Source organism: Mycteria americana, chromosome 8, assembly GCF_035582795.1.
Source record: "Mycteria americana isolate JAX WOST 10 ecotype Jacksonville Zoo and Gardens chromosome 8, USCA_MyAme_1.0, whole genome shotgun sequence".
NCBI lineage: Eukaryota > Metazoa > Chordata > Aves > Ciconiiformes > Ciconiidae > Mycteria > Mycteria americana.
In genome coordinates this window covers 42,644,079-42,667,650 of record NC_134372.1, presented here as the reverse complement: position 1 = coordinate 42,667,650, position 23,572 = coordinate 42,644,079, and the positions used below count along the sequence as shown (strand labels likewise).

Here is a 23,572-nt window from a genome sequence, read left to right as displayed (position 1 = left end):
TGATTTTTGCAGACGTGGGCATTGTTCTCTTTGTTTAATGTTCTCTCTTTTTTTTTTTAGCAAAGTTGCTTTGGTATTTATTAATTGAGAGCTGTAAGTAATTCAGTTAATCTAACACTTGATCAGCAATTTCAAATCAACATTTGAGAGGGAACATGCCCTAAGGCAGTTGTTATTTATTCTGGTCAGGTAATTCCTTTCTGGGCTGTTTAAACAGCACCATGTTTTCTGTAACAGTGAGGCTACCCAACTTAGGAAAGGAGTTTGCAGAAGTCTGCCTTTCTGTTTCTTTAAAAGTTTGGCTAAGTAGACTGCTTAGTGTGATAATGATAATCAAGTATTAAGATGGGCAGATAGCAGCATAATTAAGAATATGCAACACTGCAATATAAAGTCCAGGCATCTGGTAAGGATTAGATTTGCTGGTTATACAAAATCATGAAGATACAAAACATTTTGACAGATCTGATAGGGAGAAGAAAGATTAATACATTACCATTTAAGCTGCCCTTGTAGCACTGAGAAATCCTGTAGTGTTTTCCATTTAAAATATTTCAACATCAAAAGCTAAACGTTTGGGTCTCAGGGAAAAGTTCTCATATTTACATGTATCACCCATTGCTAAATTCTCCCTTAAGTATTTTAAGTATTTTACTCCTCTGTGGAGGAAATATCGACTGTTACTGCTCACATTTGGATTTTAGGAGATTTCTCCTTTCGGAGTTTTGGAGTATGAGTAAGTCTGATTTGGTATTCCAAAAAAGTCCAATAGTCATGAAGCTCCGTAGCAGAACTGCTTCTGGGCGGCTCATACGGAAGAAGTTAGAATAAGTTAGAATAATCTTGCTGAAATATGAAAGACTGAGCTATAATAAAAGCACTGTGATAATTCAGGGGCTAGCATATATAAGCAACATTTGTAGTTAATAAACAACCAAGCTTTAATCAGTGCAAGTAGATTGCTCCCTTTACACCTATAAAAAAGTGCTTTCAAAGTTAAGCAGCACAGGCATTTAGTGAGAACTCTGACATTGCAAAAGTTATACCTCGTCATGTTTATCAACAAGGTAAAGCCATAACACAAGCCTCCATTCTCCCTTGTCTTCCTCCTCCCAAGAACAACAACCTGCACACTACCAAAGCATTAAGCTCTATTTAGTGAATTGTTAGAGCAGGTTTTTCCTGGACCTAATAAGGCAAGTGTCTGCAGCTCCAGAATAAAGTGGGAAACTGAAGAAAGCTTTGAATTTCAAACATCTTTCAGTGAGGAATTAGTTTTAAAAGACACACAACAATAAGCCATGAAATAAGTCCAGACACCATAATTCAGGGATAGAATATGCTATGAAACTGGCAGGCATCCAGGCCAGAGCCAGGTGCCTGTTTTGGATTAGATTCAAGTGGCCTTAGGCCACCTACAGAGCTTTCAGGTAAAATCTGGAAGCCGCTCACCTCAATATGCCCTACCTTACTTCTATTTCAGGTACTTGTGAAGGATTCCCAGATGGCTGGCTCTCATCCAAAACAATATGCTTTCAGATCACATTGTCTCTATACTGTGATGAGGCAGGTTTCAGAAAAAATGTATCTGGAAAATGGAGACTTAATAAACTGCCCATTTTCCTCAGTTTGCAATGAGAAAATTTTACTCATGAGAACAGCATTTCTGTCTTGCTGCTCTTGACACCCTTAGTGTGTGATTGCAAATGAGCAAGACACAAGTGTGTATATATATAATCAAAGGGACACAAAAGGTAGTTCCTGAAAAAAAAAAAATAATCTTGCAGCTTAGACTGTTATAGGTCATAAAAAATAAAAGTACTTTGTCAATCTAATTCATATTTTACTTGACACATTTTTTTGTTTACTTTTAATTCCATTTTATTCTGGATCATGAAAATAAGCCAAGGTAACTCCAGTTGTAGACTTTAGTGTGTAGACTTCTGACTGCAAATAATTTTTGCTTGACCGTGGCTAAGTCCTAGACATACGATGCCTTCCATAGTCCTCTGAAAGATCCTGTGCATGTCCCAGTACACGTCATGCAGTGTGCGACTCCAGTTTCATACTGTGAGGGCAGCAGGCAGTGCTAGCTGGCCTGGCAGAGCTGGAGTCAGCGCATTTCTTCCTGCTAGATGCAACTCAGTAAAATTATCCTGCGAGCATGGGTAAAAAATAATCAGGTTACTCTCAAATAGACTAATCAGTTTCAGTTTCTGGTTATGAAGCTTTAGCACAATGTTGCAGTGTCTGCGTTGCCAAGAAGGTTTAAATCTCATTTAAATTCAAGCTAAAAAAACCCAGCTCTCATTAAAAGTAAAATGATTGAAAAGGCCATGAAATCACTTTTATTAATGTTACACTCTTAAAGAGTTCATCCATGGAGCAAAACAACAGCACTTTCATGGTATTTGGTACTTCTTAAAGGAGAGGAAGGGAAGGATTTTTATTATAAGGCATCTGCCAGCAAACATGAACATACCTAGCATTAGGCTTGTGTGTAAGAGTTTGCTGAGTAAAACTTCAACCTGCATGACTCCAATTTTTGTGAATATTCTATCCTACATTTCTCTTATTGTAATATGCCTAAAAATCACTTCTTCTTTAACTCTCCCAGCAAGCTTTACATTCTTGCTCCACTACAGCACTTGTCTTAATATGCAAGTTCAGAATTGCCACCATAAAGTTCCAACTCTACCCTTATTGAATTCAGCTGAAGAGGGGCTGTTAATTTCCATGTTACAGGCGACAGCCTAAAATGATTTCATTCCTTTTTCTTCCCAACATGTAGCTCTATTGAAAATAGACAAAAATCACACACTTTCCACTCAGTACACACACACACAGTAAGATATTATTAAATGTTGTCACAGCAACCAGTGCAATACTGGGTTTGTAAAACAAACATGTTTGACTGCTCAACATGCTGAAATCACTTTGGAAATCAACACCACAGTCAGGGAATAGTTTTGTTTGCAAATTAGGAATGCAAAGAAAGCTGTGGTAAATTAAAAACTGTAAGCTGAGCTCTTGGGATAGGGACCAATTTTCTGTTCTGCGTGCGTTCAGCACCTAGCTCAAGGGGTCCTGTACAACTACTGCTACCATATTCTTCATCTATTATTGTCATCTTTTGGCAAGAAAAATAGTGGTAAAAATATCCTTCTTTGCAGAAAATAAAAGGTAAGTCATGAAGGCCTTGTTTTCCTGGTGAAAGAGTATAAAGCAAGTTAAATATTTAGAGTTAATACCCTTATACAAAGCTGTGAAGTGAGTGCTCACTGCCATTGTGGTGCAAAGTAGCCTACAAGAAATGAGAATCTGGTCCTCAAAAAACACAGCTTTCCAATGTCTAACACAAACCCCACTCTTGTTATGGTACAAGAGTTTGAAGTCTTTCAGTACACAGCAAATAGAATATCTATGCAGATTTATTAGACAACGCCTTCTTTGTATAGTATTGCATGGTGCTGTAAGCCCTTTCTTATAGCAGCAAATATGGAACAGCTCCATAATTCTGTGGGAGACATTTTCCTGTTTGATTGCCAAGCTGTAGTTAAAATTCCCACTGAAGGGTCCACTTTGAGTAAGAAAGAGACGAAGGTGGTGGGTCTGGGCAGACAGCTACAAAGGGAAGATGAACACACACTGAATCCGAAGTAAGAGCACCTAATTTTCATAGGAAATGGGCTGATTCTTAATTGAAAATGGTAAAACAAAGTATTTGTGGGTACACTGCAACTGTTACGCAGAAGGGAATGAAAAGGTTCCTGAACTTCTTTGCAATCTATGTTCCCAGCAAGAAGGCTGAAGTAACAAAGGCTCATTGATGTGAAAAGGGGGGGAAGTTTTTAATAGAGGAATCCCAGGAGCCAGCCAAAGAAGCATTATCTTGTATTAAAAAAATCTGCAAATAATGAAATTCAGAGGAGAGAGAAGCCAATTTTCTTCTTTGCTTGGCCCATGAAATTAGTAGCAAATAAAAGAAGAAACACATGTAAAAAGGAATGGAGACTAAATCTTCCCAGCAACATTCTTCTCAGGGTATATTGTTCAAAAGAGTATGGGGATTCATGTTCAGAAATGCTGAGCAGGTTCAGTTCCTCTTGATCTCAACTGGAGCTGTTAATTCTTGGTACTTTGGAAAATTAAGTCCCCAGAGTGTACTTGAAATTTTCATCCCAGAACTCAGACTCCCACCCTGAAACTAACTGGATACCAGCAGGAAAATTGTCATCAGAGATCTTATCTTACAAAGCAACGTAAACTGATGCTAGCACTTGTGGGAACAAGTCACATGAGCGAAAGTTACCCTTCCAGTCCAGAAATAAAATTAAAAAGCAAGATAATATGTCAGACTTGGGTGAGATGAAGCAGCACTACTGGGAGCAGGGGAGAAAAAAACCAACTTTTAGCCTCTATTGGATGCAACAAGTATGTTTTGTTTACAGAGATGAAAAGAAGAACCAATAAGAAATGAATGAGGTACCATTTCATCCCAGTGCCATTTGTTTTGGGGGTGGAGTAACCTCATACATTCCTATCATGGAAGACAGAGGTTGAAACTTCCATATGGATTTTCTTTTTTGGCCTGGTTTATCCTTTTCTGGGGCGCAGATGCTGGCTGACTGCAACAGAGACTGGGCTTTCCTTCCTGCACGTGATGCCAAAGTATGTCTGAAACCAATACTAGTGTCTTAGAAGTAATTTGCAGGGGTTTTAAATATGTCTTTGTGACTCCGTAGGCTACACAGCCTTCCGGGTGTAGTGCAAATCGGTATTTATAAAAAGCATTTTCAAAGTGGATCTTTGAACCTGCTGGACTGCACGGTTTCTCCTGTGCCATTTTTGAACCATTGTATAAATACAAATTTTGGCACGTGCACAACAGTATAAACTGCATAATTGTTTTTATTAGAGTTCTGTGAGTTTGGAGGTACCTGTGCTTTAATTACACTTGGCAAGTTTCCAGGAAAACTCTTCTAAAATGTAGTGCTTGCAAAGCCTTAGTCGGGCCACCCACAATGACAGCTTTTATTTTTCTTCTATTAGTGATGGACATTTTCATTTAATTTTGGTCTGGGTGTGTGACAGAGCCCCCATGTACTGAGCTGCAGCTTCCCCCTGTTCACTTTTCAGCCACAGAGTGTGTCGGGACACTGTGGCAGCAACTTGTGACATTTGGATCCAAGCCAAATGAATGGTCTTTGCAGAGTTTTTAGGTTTTCTTTCTTGCTTCCTTGGTCTCCCCTCCCCCTTTTAAAAATTGCTGGTGACACTAGAAATGCAAGTCAGTTAACCTCTTCTAAAATCTAAGCATTAGCCTACAGCACTGACTGCAAGAGAAATGCAGAACATTGCTCTGTGAAGTTTCTATATGTCAGCCATAAGCACCCAGCACGGAGGTGGTTTTAGTTCTGCTCCTGAGCCCAAATCTCTCGTGTAGCAGGATGGAGCAAGTACAATGGTAACAAGTCAGCAGGATAGCTGGAACTTCGTACTCCATGCCAGAAAGTAGGATGTCCAGCTAGCACAAATAAATGTGTAGAACTAATCAAATTAGGATGGACATGCTGTGAAATACAGAGAAATGCATGTAAGCAGAAAATTGTGTTTAATATTTGTAATCAAAAGCATTTATTTGGGACTATAACAGCCCAGTACTACGTGCAAATTGGGTGAGGAAAAAATGTAAACATTGTTTCTTTGATTTCGTTGGGAGTTAGGGTACAGCAGGAATGCTGGATCAAGCTCCTTTTCCAGTGGCTGTGATTAAAAAGCTATGTGAAATGAATTTAGGGGCTTATTGACAGAAAATATTACTGTAAATGGTGGTGAAAACCTATTCCACAGAGATTACTCTTTATTGCATGGAGTTTGCCAGAATTTATAGGATGCAAACTGAAAACTGTGGGTTTAGAGACTATTTGAGGAAATAACTTCAGTCCTAACACCACGTTTTGAGGCTTCTGCAGAAAGCAGAATTTAATACAGAAACTGGTGAGACAGTGGAATTTTATTCTGTGAACTTTCAGGCCCTTAGGAACAGGAATTAATGGAGGAACCACACTAAGTCAACCAGTAGATGTTTTTGTTACTTATACAGTTTCCATGTCAGCTGAAATATAGTTACCCATAAACAGAATAACCAGTGACATGGTATAGCCCATGCTATGTGTCACTGAAGAATGCAATTAGCGATCATGCAAAAGCAACTTCATTACAGTAGCTCATATTATAAACTGAACACTGGTTAGAAATGCAGAAATATGCTTTTGGGAACACACTAGATGAGCATTTTCCATTCCTGAGACTACTGTAGTCAGCTTCAGATTTCACAGAAGTAAACAGAGAAGTCCTCATAGTTTCTTTTTATGAGAGTAGCCTTTTAAAATTTGGGGATGGGGGGAAAGGATACGGTGTAGGAGTGGATCTGCTGTTAGCAGGCATTACAATACTGTCTAGTACTTTATAAAGCTACTCTGTGGAAGTAAAGCAAGTGCTAAGGCTGTTCCAGCTGGAGGGGAAGCTGACCAGTGTCCTCAGACCATCAGTCCGTTAGGATGTGTCATGTTGCAGCTGTGCCCCTGTACCATACGTGAGGTGTTCCCTGTGGCAGGGAGGTAGGCCACAAACTCTCTTTGTTTACAAACTCCTTTCTGCACAAGGGATCTTTCTGGCAGGAAGGATACAGTAGACTATCTTCTCAGGTTCTGTAACTCAGCCAGATAGAGGAGCTATGATCATTTATGCCAGCTGAAAGGGTTTGGCCTCTTCCTAAACTGTATGGTATTGAGTGGGTTTAGATAACGTACGAATAGCCATGCAAATGTAATTTGATACCAGATGACTACATCCCTGCAACTACGCTTAATCTATATGAACCCCTCCACAAGTTCTTTTTTGAGTTGCTCATATTTTGTTCAGCTAGAGGTTTTGTCCTGCTACAACTGAGTAACAGTTGCTGAACTCTTTAGACAAATTAATATAAATTCACAAAATGCCTTGAGATTCTTGAATGAATAATACAATGGGAAAGAAAAGCCTCCTTAGCAGTTGTGTTATGTACAGAGCATAACCAACTTTGGAGTATAATTTCACTTTGGAGCCTCTTCAACTTGGGACAAAGATGAACTTGATGGGTTTTGAAAACTACCAGCTCATTCTAAAGAGGGTAATTTTCATTTGTAAAGGGGTTTCCATGAAGTCTTCTCTGCAAGGAGTTTCACCCAGCATGTGGTTAATCACCACTCACTTAATTCACATAAATGAAGGCAAAGGGCTTCTGTGCTTCACAAGAGTGAAACGTCTTCCTGAGGACGAACACAAAGAGAGCATAAAGATTGAGCTGGAAGAATCCTATGGAGTGCTTACATGTATCCTCAATAACAAGTATGTCATTTGGTAAGAAATAGTCACAGAAATGGTCAAGTAGGAATGGACAGTTGCAGAAACTGAATGCTGAGCTAGCAAAAAACATATCTGCTCCGATTCTACTATGCATACTCACTCAATACGATGTGACTACCTGATTAAAACAAGCCCTCACTGCACCATTTTCCCATTGTAAGTACTCTGCTTCCAGTTATCTAATCATATATGATTTAAATATGGTTTAAATTATTCACATTAATTTCTAATACAAATATATCTGGAAAAATAATCTAGGATAACAGAGGAAGAGGTGACAGCTATCAGACAACAGACTTCTGTGAATCATTCACTCATCTCAGTGGTCACAAATGTCTCACATGATAAAGAATTTGCTCTAAGAAAGACGGCAAAACAAGCACAATGGCATTTTAATTCAGAGCATATTTCTTCTGCGTGCCTGTCAGTCATGTTACCGATAATGTGAGTTCTGTGTGGGGCTAGACTCTATCACAATGGCCATGACACCATATTTCTTGGGGAAAAAGTCTACAGAAATTCATGAGAAAAAAGGGATTCAGAATTAGAAAGAATAGAGTTATTAAAAATAATAATCCATTTTCTCTGATAAGCTAGCAAGTGGAAACAAGAACATCCAACATCTTTGCATCTAGACGTCAAGATAATGGACACTTTGCATGCAGGTGTGATCTGTCTAGAGCGGGTGGATGAGAAGCCCTGGTGAAACTCAGGCTATGCTCTTGCGAGCCTCAGCGTGGTGATGAAAGTGCAGCAGTAACTCACTGCTGGTATAGAGTAGTAAACCCCTACTTTCCCTTGCAGATACAAGAGAAATCCTGACTTCCTGAGTCGTGGCACATAGATGATCTCTTTACGCCGGAGATCCCTCCCCAAGAAGGGTGTTATTATCTGTAGTGCAATGCTGCTTAAGGGTGACAAGCTTCTACTGAGTGCCCACACTTTCTTGTATTCACTGGTAATGGAGGAGTTTCTCATATAGGTGGAACACAATTACAACAGGTGGATACAAACAAGCAGGGGAAGAAAAAGACGAACTGAAAACATGACAAAACTGATCAGCATAAAAAAGGGATAGCAGCATCCAACCTGACAGCTTAAGGAGAATGGAGAATAGTCCAATAACAGATGTAGTATGGTAATGATTATCTCTGAAGGAATATATGCTTCCTGGTCATCTGAGGTGGGAATTGCTAGGGAGTGGGGGGAGACAACAACCCCTCTGACTGCATTGTTTACTACACTGCTGACTGTGGAGCTTTATTTCTCTAATGTTTTGCATGGTAACTATGTTTGCACATGGTAACGAGCTGCCTGCAGGATTCTCTGATGTTTATGACCATCACTGCTGGGATCTTGATTGACTCGGGGAGCAAAGCGTGATGTTGTCTGAGCATGTTAACTGATCAATGTTGCTGCCTACAGGCCAAGAAAGGTTGGGGTCCCCTGCCTAATGCCAACTCAAATTTGGACGCATGTCATTTATAGTCATGCAAAGAAAGCAGTGTCACTTTTTTTTCTTCTTCTTTGATCATAGTCAGAAACTATAAATCCCCAGGGTGAAATCTTAACTCCGCAGAAATCAAGAGCAAAACTCCCTTCAGTGGTGCTATGTTTATGGTGAAAGTTAGCTTTTTCTTTCTTAAACAATTCTTGTAATTGCTAGAGAACTGTATTTATTTCCCTCCCTCACAGCAAATAAAATGTCCGTCTTCACAGTCAGGTAGTCTACTGAAAACAGTCATGTCTGTCCGTTCAGGGTGTTGAGGGCCGATAATAAAATTACAGCCCAATAATTTTACATTTTTCTCCTATAATCTGCAATGCACAGCATGTTTTATATGTTCTGCTCCACTGGGACTGTCGTAAGCCTGTAGCCAGCTATTTCGTTTGAATATACTCGGTGGGAGGTGACAGGTGCACTAATACAAAAAGATCTTGAAACTTTATCATAATATATTCAGCAAGGTGATAGTGTAAAACCCGCTGGGAAATAGAGAGAGGTGAAGGAGAAATTCCACACCTGGGAACTTATTTAATGTTTAAAGACAGGAAATGCTTTAGAAGGGAAAATATCTCTGATCTGTCTAATCCACTGCCCCAAACTAGTTACCACGAAACCCCTGGTGAAGGAGGTAGATAGAGGAGATGACCTCCAGCTCACCTCGGCTTCCATTGTGCTCTCCAGCTTGTGTGCCAACTGGAGCAGGGAGGCACCTTAAATTGACACAGCTACCGTTTATTTTCATGCCGTGACCCTAGGACAAGGGAGATGTTGAGTGAGATTGGACTGAGACACATACTGGAGAACTCTCTAGCACAAAAGGGAGATCATGAGGTGAGGGACACGTCTCCAAGTGCAGCCAAAAACATCAGAAACAAGTTCCGTATTGATTTTCAGCCTGGACCAGTCCCATTCACTTCAATACTTCAGTTTCCTTTCAGATTATTTCGATCTTTGATCCTTTACTTAAGTTTTCTGTAGAAGGGAAAGTGTAACCTAATAGCATAGACTAACTTAGCCGAGACCAGGACCTGGTGCTGCATTTGGCTGGATACACGTAAGCCACTGTGTGAAAGTCAGCTTCTTTATGGACATCAGTGGTCAATATTCAGTAACTGGTCTTGGCTGTCACAGCTGTATTTTCTTCCCAGGCACCCTAATCTTTGTTTGATTGGTTTGTTTGTTTGTTTTCGCATGAAGCTACCTTTAAACATAATAGAGAATAACAGCATATTCTCTCCAAGTAAACGGTGCTTTGGAAGCTGGAGGGCTGATACTGGACTCTACTCCTTCTCCCAGCATCAGCCCGAAAACTCCGGTCCTTTTGATCAAGCCCTGCGGGTCGGCCCCCCGGTTTTGCACCCCTCCTACCCCAGCGGAAGTCCCCCCGACCTCTTTGCAGATGGCCACAGGTGTGCCAGCACTGGCGCTGCCCGTGCTCAGCCCAGCCGCTTCCTGGCTTCCCGCTTCCCCCGAGGTCTGGGGGGGGGGGCCGCAAGCCACCCCCTTTCCCAGGTGCCTCCCCGCCTGCGCCCGCGAGTCCCGGCCCGGCCCCGGCCGCGGCCCCGGCCCGGCCCCGCCGCCTCCCCATTGGTCCCGCCCGCCCGCTCCGCGCCGCGTCGCCCCCCGGGCGGCGGCCGCGCCGAGACGCGGCGCCGGAGGCAGCGCTGCCCCGCGGCGGCGGCGGCGGCGGCGGCTTAAAGCGTGCGCGCCGGCGGCGGCGGCGAGGGCGCGCTCACCTGGGCGCCGCTCCATGGGCTCCGCCGCCGCGCACGGCGGGGGCGCGGCGCTGCGAGCCGGCCGCCGGAGCTGCTGCGGGGCAGAGCCCAGGTGACCATGCGGGCGATCCGGGCTGGCCCGCCGCACGCTTCGGGGAGCAGGTAGCACACCAGGTGCACGGCGGAACATGGACTGTCTCCTGCTTGTCGTCTGGACTTTACCTGTTGCGATTCTCAGCGGCAGCTCCATGCAATTCCCGACTCTCCCGTGGCTTGGAAGCACTGTAAAGGCAGGTCGAGAGCACTTTCTTTTGCAGTCGCCTAGTGTACTTTCATACCAGGTTACTGCACAGTTTCTGGTGCCTTGTCTTTCTGCCTTCCCTTGTCAAGTAAATCTCGCCCAATACTCCTGTTCTCTCTTTTTTTTTTTTTCTTTCTCTTGCAGACCCTTCAGCTGTGCTGCCTCTGTTGCATGTCTCATGCAGCAACTTTAACCAGTGACAGCATCAGTGAATTGAATCATGGTTTGTATAGCTCTTTCTGTGTCTGTGTATATGAACATTTGCATGGCTGATTTTTTTGGTGGACTGAGCATTTAAAGGGAAGAAGCCACAGTGTTGGGGGAACATAAAGTGAAAGCAAGTTGACTGCTGTAAAATAGCTAAGCATGGGCAGAGATTAACTTGTTAAGCCCTGTGTGCAAAAGCTAAAAGGAAGGATATGTAACAGCAAAGCAAATGAATGAGATGGTAAATACATCCACGTTTACATGTGCGATTAGAAAGATGAATGTGTATGTAGCCACGACAACAAAACCTCATGTGTCTGTGATGGAAGCAATGAGACAAAAGTAATGAAAAGATTTGGGTGGGAGAGGGGAAGAAGCTGTGCAATGCAGGCTAAGGGAAAACAAACCTGGAGAGAAAGGGTTCATGTGAGTGAGAGCTCAGGAGCTGTTTGTTCCCAGGTTGCAGAGACTAACACTTAGATGCTGATGACTTTGGGAAGTTTGAAGTGCAGTATATGCTTTTTATTGGGTGTGAGTGGAAACAAAGTACAATAGAGAACGACACCAGGGTGCAGAAAGGAAAACCCTCTTGCACCCTATCGTCTGCTCACTGGGGGATTCCCTCTCTCCAGCAGCTGCTTGCATTTTTTGGCCACCAGCCTGCTTAGCGTCCTCAACTTCTGCCGTTGATTAACACCACTCGAGGAAAGTGAAAGTTCTTGATGTATTGTTTCCACTGTCTAAGGAAAAACAACCTATCACTGGTTGTGTTTTCAGCTTAATGTGTGTCCAATAAAGTCTATTCAGGCAAAGAGATTGATAGTTTTTGCAACATCTGTTACAGCACAAGAAGGAGGGGGTTTTCTTCTTTATTAACAGTGTTATTTCAATTTAGGAAGAGAAATTAATTGTTTTACTCTCAAATGCATGGACATCTTCAAGTATTCCCAGAGAAATACAGCTCAAAAATGAAATGGGCTTGGGAAGCAGTTTATTCAGCATAATTACTCATGTAACCAGGAATAGGTGCAAAGGTCCTAGTTCAGCAAACGGCTAAAATTCAGACCCAGCTTCCAGGATACAAGTAATCCCTGTATGGCTGGATCAACAGCAACGGTAATGTACTTCAAGCTAGGCACCTGCTTATGCAGCTAGCTGAATCATGGCCTCTACTTTTTCCTTTCTTAGGTGGTTGTGAGTAGATCTTGGTCTTCTCCTCACAAATAGTTTTGTAATATTTCACATATTTTATCCAAAACAATAAATTTCTTTGACATGCAATTAGCAATGGCTGACTAAAGGTTATTAGGTAGGATGTAATCGCTTTCTGCTGAAGGTCGGTTACGATTTGAAACCCAGTCTAATCGAGTCACTACAAAGAGATGAGGTCTCACTCAGTTAAGGCATTAATAAATTAATCCTTTAATCCATTTGAACAAGTGGTACAGTTCTACAAAGTCTCAGTCATGGTTACCCCCACAGTGATATAATATTTGCTGCATTCTTAGGGAAACAAAAAAACCTTCAAACCAGAGCAGCCTTCACATTTGACAGCAATTAATACAGGGGGAGGGGGAAATCTACAGATCTGCTGGTGATGACAAATGTCTTCAGAAGAGCGATTGTGGGAATGTTCACAGCTATGCTAGTTAGTCTGTACCTCTCAGTGGGGCAGAAAGGAAACAAACACTGTTTGAGAGCCTGTGTGACTTACAGGGGTGAATTTATGCACTCAAGCCTATACACACACAGCCTGCAGAGCTTTCAGGCCGTTCCCTAAATGAGGGAATGCTTCCTGCCATAGTGAAAGCCTGATGCTTACCATGTTAGAATGACACTTACCTTATTTGTTGGATACAAAAGCTGATGGCTAACTTTTTATCGTTACAGATTATGTATTTGTGACACCTGTCAAAGTGGATTCCAGTGGATCATACATTTCACATGATGTTTTGCACAGTACTAGGAGAAAGAGATCAACTCAGAGTTCAAAGAGTTCCTTGCACTACAAATTTTCAGCATTTGGACAGGAACTTCACTTAGAACTTAAACCTTCGACCATTTTAAGCAACAGTTTTATTGTCCAGGTACTCGGGAAAAATGGAGTCTCAAATTCTCAGGAACATGAAATTGAGCAGTGTTTCTACCAGGGATTTATAAGGAATGATAGCACCTCTTCGGTAGCAATATCTACATGTGTAGGCTTGGTAAGTGTTTATTTAAAACAAATCAGCATTAAAAGTATTTTCATATGTGGAATAGTAGCTGAAGGTGTGTAATTCATATAATACTTAGGATACCGTATGCCATTTGGTGAATTTCCTAATACCACTAGTTGCTATTGCATTTAACAGAAGAGGTTTAGTTATAGCCAATGAACTGCAACACACCCTTTTTTTTTTTTTTGATCAGAGTCTTTCAGGAAAAAAACAGAAGACTGGCTGGTAGTCCTAGTAATTATCCCATAGCAATTTTCTTTGTTATAGTTTGTGATAGTTTATAAATTTTTGCTTGTTCTTAAGTAAATGCTCTTCCTGCCTTTGTGAACTACTATGAATAAAGAAAAAAATCAATCCATAAGCTTGTAAGAAAAAAAAATATTGTACCTAGGTTTGTCAACTGCTTTAAGAAAGGGTGAATTTCCTAGCTCTGCAGGAGTCATGAACCAATTTCCCTTTGTTTTCTTTGACAATTCCAGCCCTGTTTGGGTTTATAAGTCTTGATTAGTTGACCTCTTATGAATGTGTTAAATATTATCATTGCATATTTTCCGTTTATGGCTGTCATCCAAGTTCATGAAAAATTATTACTCAAAAATGATTTTTTCAAAATAAGTTTGACAGTGCTCATTGCCTGCAGAGAAGTCTTTACTGATGTAATTCAGAAGAATCATCTACAGAATTAATAGTTATTGATGTTTTTTAGGCTTAAGCCCTTGTACTTGCAAAGCAATCTCCTATGGATGCAGATGAAAGCAGTGACATTTAATAGTGTTAGGTATATGAAGCTATCTGTATGCTTTGTGGTTGACTAAGGTCCAGAGGATATGTTGGGTCACTCTCTAGAAATCTGTTTTGCAAAGGTACTTGTCCAGAAGGGCTATTAAACTGTGTGACAGGACCAAAAAAGGAGCACTTGAGACACCCAGTGTTTCCTTCGAAATAGTGATCAGTGACTTGAGAAGAGGGTGGTTCATTAGAAAGGGCTGTTGAATACTGATAACTGGTTGAAGTAGTCTGGATTATATTTTGAATGCTCTACTTTTTTTCTCAGCAAGTTAGAGGAATTAGTATCTTATAGTTCACTTGAACAGTTGCAAATGTGACTTTGGAGCAAGTCCCAGGAACTGGAATGAAGCTTTTGTTTTTTAAGTTGTGTTTGTAGTGCTGAACTGTTAATATCGGATGTGCTTAGTTGTTCCTGTGGAAGCTTCATTTTGACAACTGCTAGCTTTTACCATATTTATTCAGAAAAAAACTGTTTTCACTTATTGCAGTGTTTGTCTTTTTCTCTAAGAGAAGTGCTCTACCTCCACACAACAGTTACAGTTTGGGTGATCTCCCCTGTTTGGTCACGTTTTGTTTTTTAACATGCTTTATGAGCTAAGCGAAGCTGGGCTTGTCAAGTCTTGTCTGGAGAAGGAAGGTTCAAGTCTGCCTCAGGTCACAGAGAAACAGAATGTGGTGATCTTAACTGAGACTGAAATGGATCTTTTACCACTGTCTCGACATAGAGATTGTTATGACTGGTAAGCTTCACTTGGAAAAGATGGAGAAACTGATCAAAAGAGAATAAATATTGTGGCATGAACAAATTTATTATGGCAGAAACTTTTTCAGTACCTAGACTATCACCAATTAGAATCTCTCTCTCTCTTTAATCAATTCTAAGGTTCAATAGATTTCACCTTAAATTGTTGTTTTAAACTGGTAAATGAAGTAAACTTTTACTTATAATAATCTCCTGCAAAGTAGGTATCACAAATAAAGTATAACTGTTCCTTTCTCCCTATCCATTTATTAATTTCCGTGCACCTAATGAATCCCAGGCAAATTATCAACAGGATTATTAGTCTTTCAGTTTGTTAGGCTGCCTTCTAAAAAATGTGTCGTCAGCTGTCTGTAATGACAACGACGTCATTTTTTACCGTGATCCAAATTCAGTAATCATATGTTAAGTCTGGACGCTATGCTCTGATCAAGAGAACCTTGTGAATAGCTTCTATATCCTCTTTGCACCAACTACTTTTGTCACTTGGTTGCCCTTCTTTCCTATTTGCTTTGTTCACTGCAATTAAACCAAAAGTGGTGTTTCTTCTATATGGTTGGTAGCACTAATCTTTCCATTGTTCCTTTCATTAGCAATAGCTTCTCTACAATAAAACTTCAGTGACCCATTCTTTCAAGCCTGGAACACCACAATGTGATTTGGAAGCAATTGCATTTCAATAGACTACAGGGACTCTTTGATCTAATTTTTTGGATGACCTAGAGTATTCAGTCATTCAGCTGTCTGTTATCTGCCATTGCCTGCAGAGTAGACTTTTGAGAGAATCTATATGAAATGGTTTGTTAGCCAGGATGACCTTAACTTAACACTGGAAAGGAGCAAGAATTTGTTGCTTTGGTATAGATCTGTTAAGAGATGTGTGTATCTTACGTTTTAATAGCTTAGTTCACAGTAAGACCCCACATTTTTATGCTGATTGGTTGATTTGAGACTAAATGTTTACATCAGTCAACACAATTTTCTTGATGTGTCAGAAGGCAAAACTGGATCTATGCTCTTTATCTGAATAAGTACTCTAATACATTAAGTTAGCATTTTAGGAGAATGTGTACAAGTTTACTATGAGTACTGTCTCTTGCCTTTTCATCATCAAAGTGTTTAGGTGCTTTGATATTCAACGGGAAACTTGCTTTCTTCTGTCTTCTGCGCTCTTCTCCTTCAGTCAGCATCCTTTACTTGCTGGAGCATCTGTTATGCAGCAAGAAAGCTGCGGTTTTATTTTTTTTTTTTTTTAAATGAAATTAACTTGTATGCAAGAAATCTTGTTTACATCTTCCTAAGTGTGTGTTTCACCACCAGGCATTGAGGAGCAGCATCATACTTACGTAGCGATAAGAGTATGACAGATTTATTAAAATGCAGGCTTATCAGTTGTACATCATACAGATTTGCTTAGTCATTTTATCAAAAATGCTCAAAAGTTGGATCTACTTTGTACATCTTCAGAAAAATGTGTTCTGGACTATCTGTGGAGAATATGATACATTGCCTCCAAAGAAAAGAAGTTGCGATAAGTTTTTTCATTTTCATGTATTTTGTTAATACATTCTCACTCTCAGGGGCGTTTTTTTTAACTCTTACAACTTTGGGTCAATGAGTTCATTTATGTTAGTAAATACAAAACTAGTTTCTCTCTTTGGCATCATCTTAATGTGGCCCGAATAGAAATTAATGCAAAATTCTCAACTCCTTTCTCCACTGATATTCATTATTACTTTTAATAAAACTCTTCTGTTAATCCAGCATGACTTCTTGGAGTTTCCTTCAATCCCTTGCGCTCTCCCAGTTGATATATCCAGGCCACTGGTTTGTCTTGCTGCTTCATCCTCTGTTTATGTTCTCCAATTCAAGCTGTTCATTCTTCCCAAATTCAATTTTTTCCCAACTCCTGACTTGAGCTAATTCTTACTTATTCTAATTATATGTTTTTATTACTATTATTATTTAGTAATATATTATTACTTATAATTGCCTTTAGCTATCTAATTGGGAGGCAGACTATGCCAAATCCACAGAATGCAGGGGTTTTTCCGTTTTTCTGAAGGCGATGGTGCTGGCCACTATTAGAATAAGAAATTGGTTTTTAGGACTTACTCAGTGGGGCTGTATCTGTATTCCTACCTCATTCCTCTTGCCTCATCCACATGTTGTGCTATCTTGTCTGCATTAAAAACAGATGTCTGTTGTAGGTTCACCATCTCTAACTCCTCTTTCATGATGACATTGTCTCTAAAAGCCTTACTACTGTCTTCTGAATCTGTGTATAAACTGTGTGTTGTTTGTGTCTCTTTACATGCTAGTTTTTGTCTCCTTTCTGTCTCCTTATGTGCTGCTTATGTTAGGTCTATGTATACATAATCTCTTGTATAAAGTGAGTTGTTTGCAGTCACACAGTAAATCAGGGCAGCATACAAGTGAACCCCAGAGTTGTCAGTAGTCCAGTTGTGTTCTAGAGACATTCTTAAAAGTAATTTATAACTATGCATTTAGGAGCAGAAGCCACATTCCCCTTGTGGACAAGAACTCTCTCTTACAGTCAAACAAGTTTACACTACAGTCCAATACACAACATAGAAAATAGTGAACATAATGAATGAGTAGTCTATTATATAGCGTTTGTGGGGGTGTTGCTGCTATTTTAAAGGAACTCTTCTGCCATTACATCACAGAGGAGACAGGCATGTGTATTTTGGGTCAGAGAGAAAATCAGTACAGTTCAGTGGAACAGTTCAGGTCCTTTAAAAATATATGATACACAGTTTTATTGTTCAGGCCAAATTCAGCCCTAAGCAAAGGCACTAGCATGGAGGCCTGAGAGGCTGCACCTGCTTACACTAGAGGTGAATGTGGGCCATTCTCTCCCTTTTATTTGTGTACCTCAGTGAGAAGAGTGGAGTCAGCTTCATCAGCTGTAGCTAGTGCTCTCCTTTGTTTTTGGTAAGATGTGATTGAATCTTTCATTATAAGGGGCCTCTTTCTCATGTCTCAAGTTCTGTTATGTTTGTTAGTGTCTAGTCAAGGGAAGAGAAAGAGGAGGGAAGGATGAATCATGTTACACTCACTGAGCTGTCAGAGGAGTCTACGACTGGAGAAAGGGTTAGATGTAGCACTGAGAGATAAACAGGAGATGTATTAATTCAATGGAAGTTGTGTGTGCATGTCTGAGGGCAGGACTTTGCTCAAAGTATCAAAGAAGCCACAAAATTAAAGCTTCTTAATGCAGTCTGGCCACCTAAGAGGCAGGCAGGCAAAGCAACTCATGTACCCATTCTTTGTAGTCGTTTAATTGCACCCTGTATGAGCATTATTTAAGTTCTTGCTAACAACAGCCTCTTATTCCTAGAGCTCACACTTTAAGTCCAATTAAATATGTTGAGACAAATCCCAAGGTTCTTATGCAGACAAACTCCCATCAAAATCAGTGAGCCAGACTGCTGGTAAAAGTACAAAATAATTGCTGTTCTCAATGAGGTTCCTTTAGAAACCTACAGCTGTAAAAATAGGACAAAATTTGTCCCAGTGGGACCTTGAAGAGAAACTAAGTACAGAACTGGTGATTTGACTCATTCTCAAAAGTATTTTTAGTCCATTCACAAGTCAATATACAAATCCTACATTTTCTGCCATTATACCAGCACAACATGAACACCATTTGGCATATGAGTTCTTTGACTTTCTTTATATTCACGCACCATTACATCTCCATCCTTTATAAAACACAAACTGTATTTTACAGGATCATCATTTTGTCCACTGTTTTGATGGACATTTTTCCATTATTCACTCCATAATATGGTAAAGATGAAAATAAGAAAAATCTTTACGGGAAAATGAGGTGACAATGGGAAAAAGCCATATTCTCGAAGATATTTTAAATTGTACTAGACAAATACAAGACACTGTTTCTTGTCTCAGCCTTGAATTGACTGCTGATAGGGAATGAATTGTGTGATTAGATTATTGATTGCCCTTCTCCATATCTGTCTGATAAGCTTTCCGTTTAACTCTGGCTTTAGCTCTGCAAGACAAAGACAGTGTTATCCCAGACATTTTGACCCTACTGATTCCTGATGTGTAAGAAATGGAATTAAAGAGGGTTAATGATGGAGAAATAATCTGCTTCCTCTGGACAGGAAAAGTAATAGAAGTTGCATTTCTTCCAGGTTTTATATTAAAGAACCTGGAACCCTTGAACATAGAGGAAATACTGTGTCACTGAGAGCACTTTGGCTCCATCAGCCTGACCACAGTGGGCTGTGGATGTCGAACAGCTCACAAGAGTGCCCACAGGAGCTGGTCCTCTCAGTCATTTTCGCCTGCTCCATTATTGCTCAGCCGGCACTAAGAGAATGGAAATTGTTCATCAGTGTATTTCAGACCAAACTTCAGGCTGTTGTGAGCACCGCTGCTTGCACCCTTAAAGCAGTTCCAGAAACAGGGAACCATCCATTTGGACACAGACAGGCAGTTCATCCTGGCTGTTCTTGTTAAGTAGCAGTCTTATCATAACTTCTAAAGGAATTACTAGACTCTATCTATACTGGAAACATCAGCATTTTTCTTGCTGTAGCAAAGTCTTTCCACAAAGCTTAGTTCCCACACTTTCCCTAGTCCATTAGAGAGAAGCTTATAGTCAAATGCCCTCATAAGGGTCAGGAGAGGATGACCTGTCTGCACAGTCTTGACCTCTTCATAACAGGATGTCTTTGATGTAAATGAGGATTTTTATTTTAAGCGCCACTATTTTCATTTGGACCATACCATCTCTGCTGCCGAGATGCAACACATTCTCTTCTGCACAGCTGCAAACTGCTGAACATCTAAAATATTTCTCTTTTTAGAGGCAGATTCTAATAACTAATAGCAGCTTTCAGTCACTAATAAATAACCTAAACAAGGTTTTATTTCTGTCTTTTTCCCCTTCTTCCTCCACTTCAGAAGTGTTTGAGGAAGATACCAGGTTTGCAGACGTGGAGTGTAAAGGCTTTTTGTACCCAAAACACAATGACAGTCTGTGAAACGGTAGTTCAAGTCCAACTCAGGCAGCCCACTCCTGGAGCTCTGTACCTGACGCTAGCAGTAGAGTGAGTGGAAAACACAGGAGTATTTTGGTTGTGCCCTGGCCCTGCCGCAGAGTCTACTTAATTTGAGCAAACAGTGGTATCAAAACTGTTCTTGAACACTTTTTTTCCCAAACTTACTCCCTCCTTAGCCTCTCTGCAAAACCAGTGCCCCGGTTATGATGACAGCTTTGTGATTTGCACGCTTGTACTCAGTTGAGAACTTGACTTTGATTCAACGTAGGCTGCCCAGTCATAACCGGTCTGGATGGTCACTTGGAGTTTGTTACCAGCTCCAGAAGTCCCTCAGTCTTTTTGACACCTACAGTTTTTGTTTGTCACAGTTATGTTTAAGTCTACAAGATATTTAAGACAATGTTTTCTAATTTGCAACTTTTTAGGGAAGGGTTTGTGTTTCTGATGCACAGCATGTCCCGTAGTCTTTGAAAGAGATGGTAGTTTGATCACTGGGACTTCTGTCCAGTACTGCAAACAGTGAGAGAAGGACAGAGGTCTAAAGATTGTTTTCGGTTTGTTTTGTATGGTTTTGAAATTTGCTGTCCATGGATGGGGGCAAGATAAAAGCTGAGGCCATGCTAGACAAAGGCTTCCAGAGCTGTGATGCCAATAATATATTGGTCAAATCTTTAAGACAATTTCAGCGCTATTTGCATCTGATTTCATTCTCTCCTGAGCATGAGTAATGTTGCTGACTTACAGATTTACAGCTCTCTAGGGATTTTCTAGAAAATACCTGCTTTCTCTTTTTGGAAGTTGCAGTGTCCAGTGATAACCTGACAGCAGCCCCATTAAAGTCAGCAGCCTCAGCAGTCATCAGAAATGTTCCCTCTGACTTAACTCCTGACCACATACAGAAGCTGTTAGCTCTATGTGCCTCATTTTGTAATGATCTTCTCTCAGTGAGCTGGCAGGAGAGGGGTTAAACTTAGTTATCTCTGCAGTGAGAGCTAGCAGTGCACCTACAGTGAGTTATATTAGCTGAAGCTCAGACTTCAGTATCTTTTTTCTAAAACCACTCATTTTGTGTTAGGAAGGCTCTGACTAGCCCTTAAATGGTATCTGAATTGAACTTTAATGGATAATTACATTACAAACAAGGTTTTCCTCTGTCTTTTTGATCATGTCACTGGGAGCAGAAATGTTGGTTCTTTCTTGCCTTTTCGTATTCCTTTTTAATCCCAATTCTATTGCTGCAGGTCTACCATAAATTACAGTATGCTAAAGGAATTTCCTATTGATTTGCTCTGACAGTGATTTGACCAGCTATGTGGATAGCTGATGGAAGCAGAACTTATCTTTGGTTCAGACAGTAGAGCATTGACTAAAGCTTTGAGGTAAACATTTACAGAAGAAACCTGGAATCATAATGCCTTGCAGCTCAGCACAATTTACAAACATCTATTAATTAAGTTTCAGTACTGGCTTTACTGTGTGTTAGACGAGAACAGCATCCTGGCTCATAATAGGTTGACATCAGTAACCTTTTATTGTTTATCATGCTCGGAAGTCACTAAGAATGAGGGTGAAGAAATGTCAAATAATCAGGTCATATGCAAGTGAATGAGTCTTGATGGTTGAAGCTCAGTACCGTGGGAACCATTATTGTCCAGAGTAATTTCTGGAACATGCAAGTTAATTTCATTTTTACAATGTTCGTTCATAAGCTAGGGAAATCTACAAACAAGTTGTACAATCAGATGAAAATCCTTTTCCTGAATCTCGTATGTGGCTGCCCAGCTAGTTCCTGCCAAAAAATAGTAAAAGAAAAAAGTTTGGTGACAAAGATAATAGGTCTTGAGGTTATTCTTACTGGAATAACAAGGCCCAGCACAAACCTGCTTAATAGAAGAGGAAGCTGAGGCAATAAAGTGATATTTACTTGCACAGACAATAGGGCGTTGCCTTTTCACTCTTCTGTGGCATTAGCATTTCTAGCTGCCCCACTATGTACACAGCACACTCATGGCTTTATTCTTTGAGGACTGGATTCTTGCTGTTCACAGTGGGATCACTTGAATGCTTGTGCCTGCCTGCCTAATATATGTTAATTGAAGGACTTTTGTGTCTCAACATCTTTATTAATATTAATGGAATGAGATTTTTAATGGACCTATACAAAATATGCTTGACCTAGCTTGAGCCCTCACTTTTGTTTTTATACTCTGCAGCACAGTGTGGCTTCCAACTAATTTAAGAATGTAATATTATATTCTGTGGCAGAATACACAAACTAATGAAACATGGATTACTCTTCAGATCTGCAGTTTCTTTTCCATGAGATATAAAATTTATATAACACCAGAATATAATTTTTTTTTAATCATGAAATTAAAAACATATTTGCTTTTTCTTCATGCAAATTATTGTACTTCAGTGAAAAGAGTGAGCGTTTAAAAATAATTCTATCTTGAGCAGGCTTGTCTTATGCCGCACACTCATTCTTTTTTTAGGAAGAAGTCGTCAAAACAGTAAGTCTTTAAAATTAGGCTAGACTAAACCTCAATAAATATTTCAAGTTAATACTGTAATTAAAGTATAAGCTGGTCGTGGTAAGGGGTAGGTATAAATGCTGTAACACAGTGTTGGAGAAGAAAGTTTAAACTTTTCTAAAAATGTGGCTACCCAGTTTCATTTCTTAACACTTGACAGTTATGCTATTTGTTTTGGTAGATGCAAGTATAAATTAAAGATTAAAATACCAATCTTGGGCTAGGGCTGAGATGAATTTTTTGCAGCCCACTGTGGATGATTACAGTATGGACAAGAAAAATGCTTCTGTCACTTTTGTACTTTTTTGCTACTTTTTCTGACAAAGGATCATTCCTTATAGTCTGCTCTCGTTACATTGTTTGCAATAGATGTCTGTGAAATCACTGTAGAGACCACCCTACCACAACAGCATCTCCAGCCTCCACTTTTTTTTTTTTCTGTTTGCTGGCTTCTCTTCATACTAGAAGCCATGCTGAAGGCCATATGGATATATTTTGCACTCCCAAGATCACGTACTGATGGCCAGATTGTTATCCTGCCTTTAGCAGCAAAAGCTTGAGCAAAGGGGTGGAAAAAGGACAATTTCCCAGCTGAGACACAAGTGAGCAGCTAATGTCTACTAACTCCTGCAGCACAATATCTTCCACTCTCATTGACAGGTATTTGCTGGTTTATGGGCTTCATCTAAAGCTTGTAGTGAGTAAAAAGTTTTATGCTGACTGCTTTGGATCAGAACCTGGCCCCAGGAGAATTCTCTTTTCATCCTCCCTACATCATCTTGGCCCTTGAGTCAAGAGGCACATCTTTTCTTTGGGAAACATTACTACAATTACTATTTGGTTTAGAAAGACATTTTGCAAATGGGAAGTACCACTGGCTCATCAAGAAAGTAAAGAATGTCCATTTCTACTGGCAGACCCCAAAACACATCTTGTAAATAATCCAAGGTGGTGCTGTATAATCAGATTTCACTGAATCAGAAGAGAGATGGAGGAAAATGGCCTACTTGAAGGGCAAAGAACCCCATCTGCAGACTGACCCTATGCTGTTCTTATGGAACACTTGGAGTGAA

The 23,572-nt window shown here is 40.2% G+C and overlaps 1 protein-coding gene across 3 annotated transcripts in view; it reads left to right on the top strand.

Annotated features, from left to right (window-relative positions):
* The first annotated feature begins 10,570 nt into the window (after window positions 1–10,570).
* Window positions 10,571–23,572, top strand: part of ADAMTS18 (ADAM metallopeptidase with thrombospondin type 1 motif 18) — an 80,534-nt gene continuing 67,532 nt past the window's right edge. For 2 of the 3 annotated variants that reach the window (XM_075510852.1, XM_075510850.1), the window contains exons 1-3: window positions 10,571–10,922; window positions 11,078–11,156; window positions 13,031–13,347. In XM_075510852.1, coding sequence (XP_075366967.1) covers window positions 10,821–10,922; window positions 11,078–11,156; window positions 13,031–13,347 — 498 coding nt within the window. In that variant the 5' untranslated portion in view covers window positions 10,571–10,820. Of the gene's footprint in view, window positions 10,927–11,077; window positions 11,157–13,030; window positions 13,348–23,572 lie in introns of all 3 variants that reach the window. The other variant, XM_075510851.1, reaches the window with a different exon arrangement.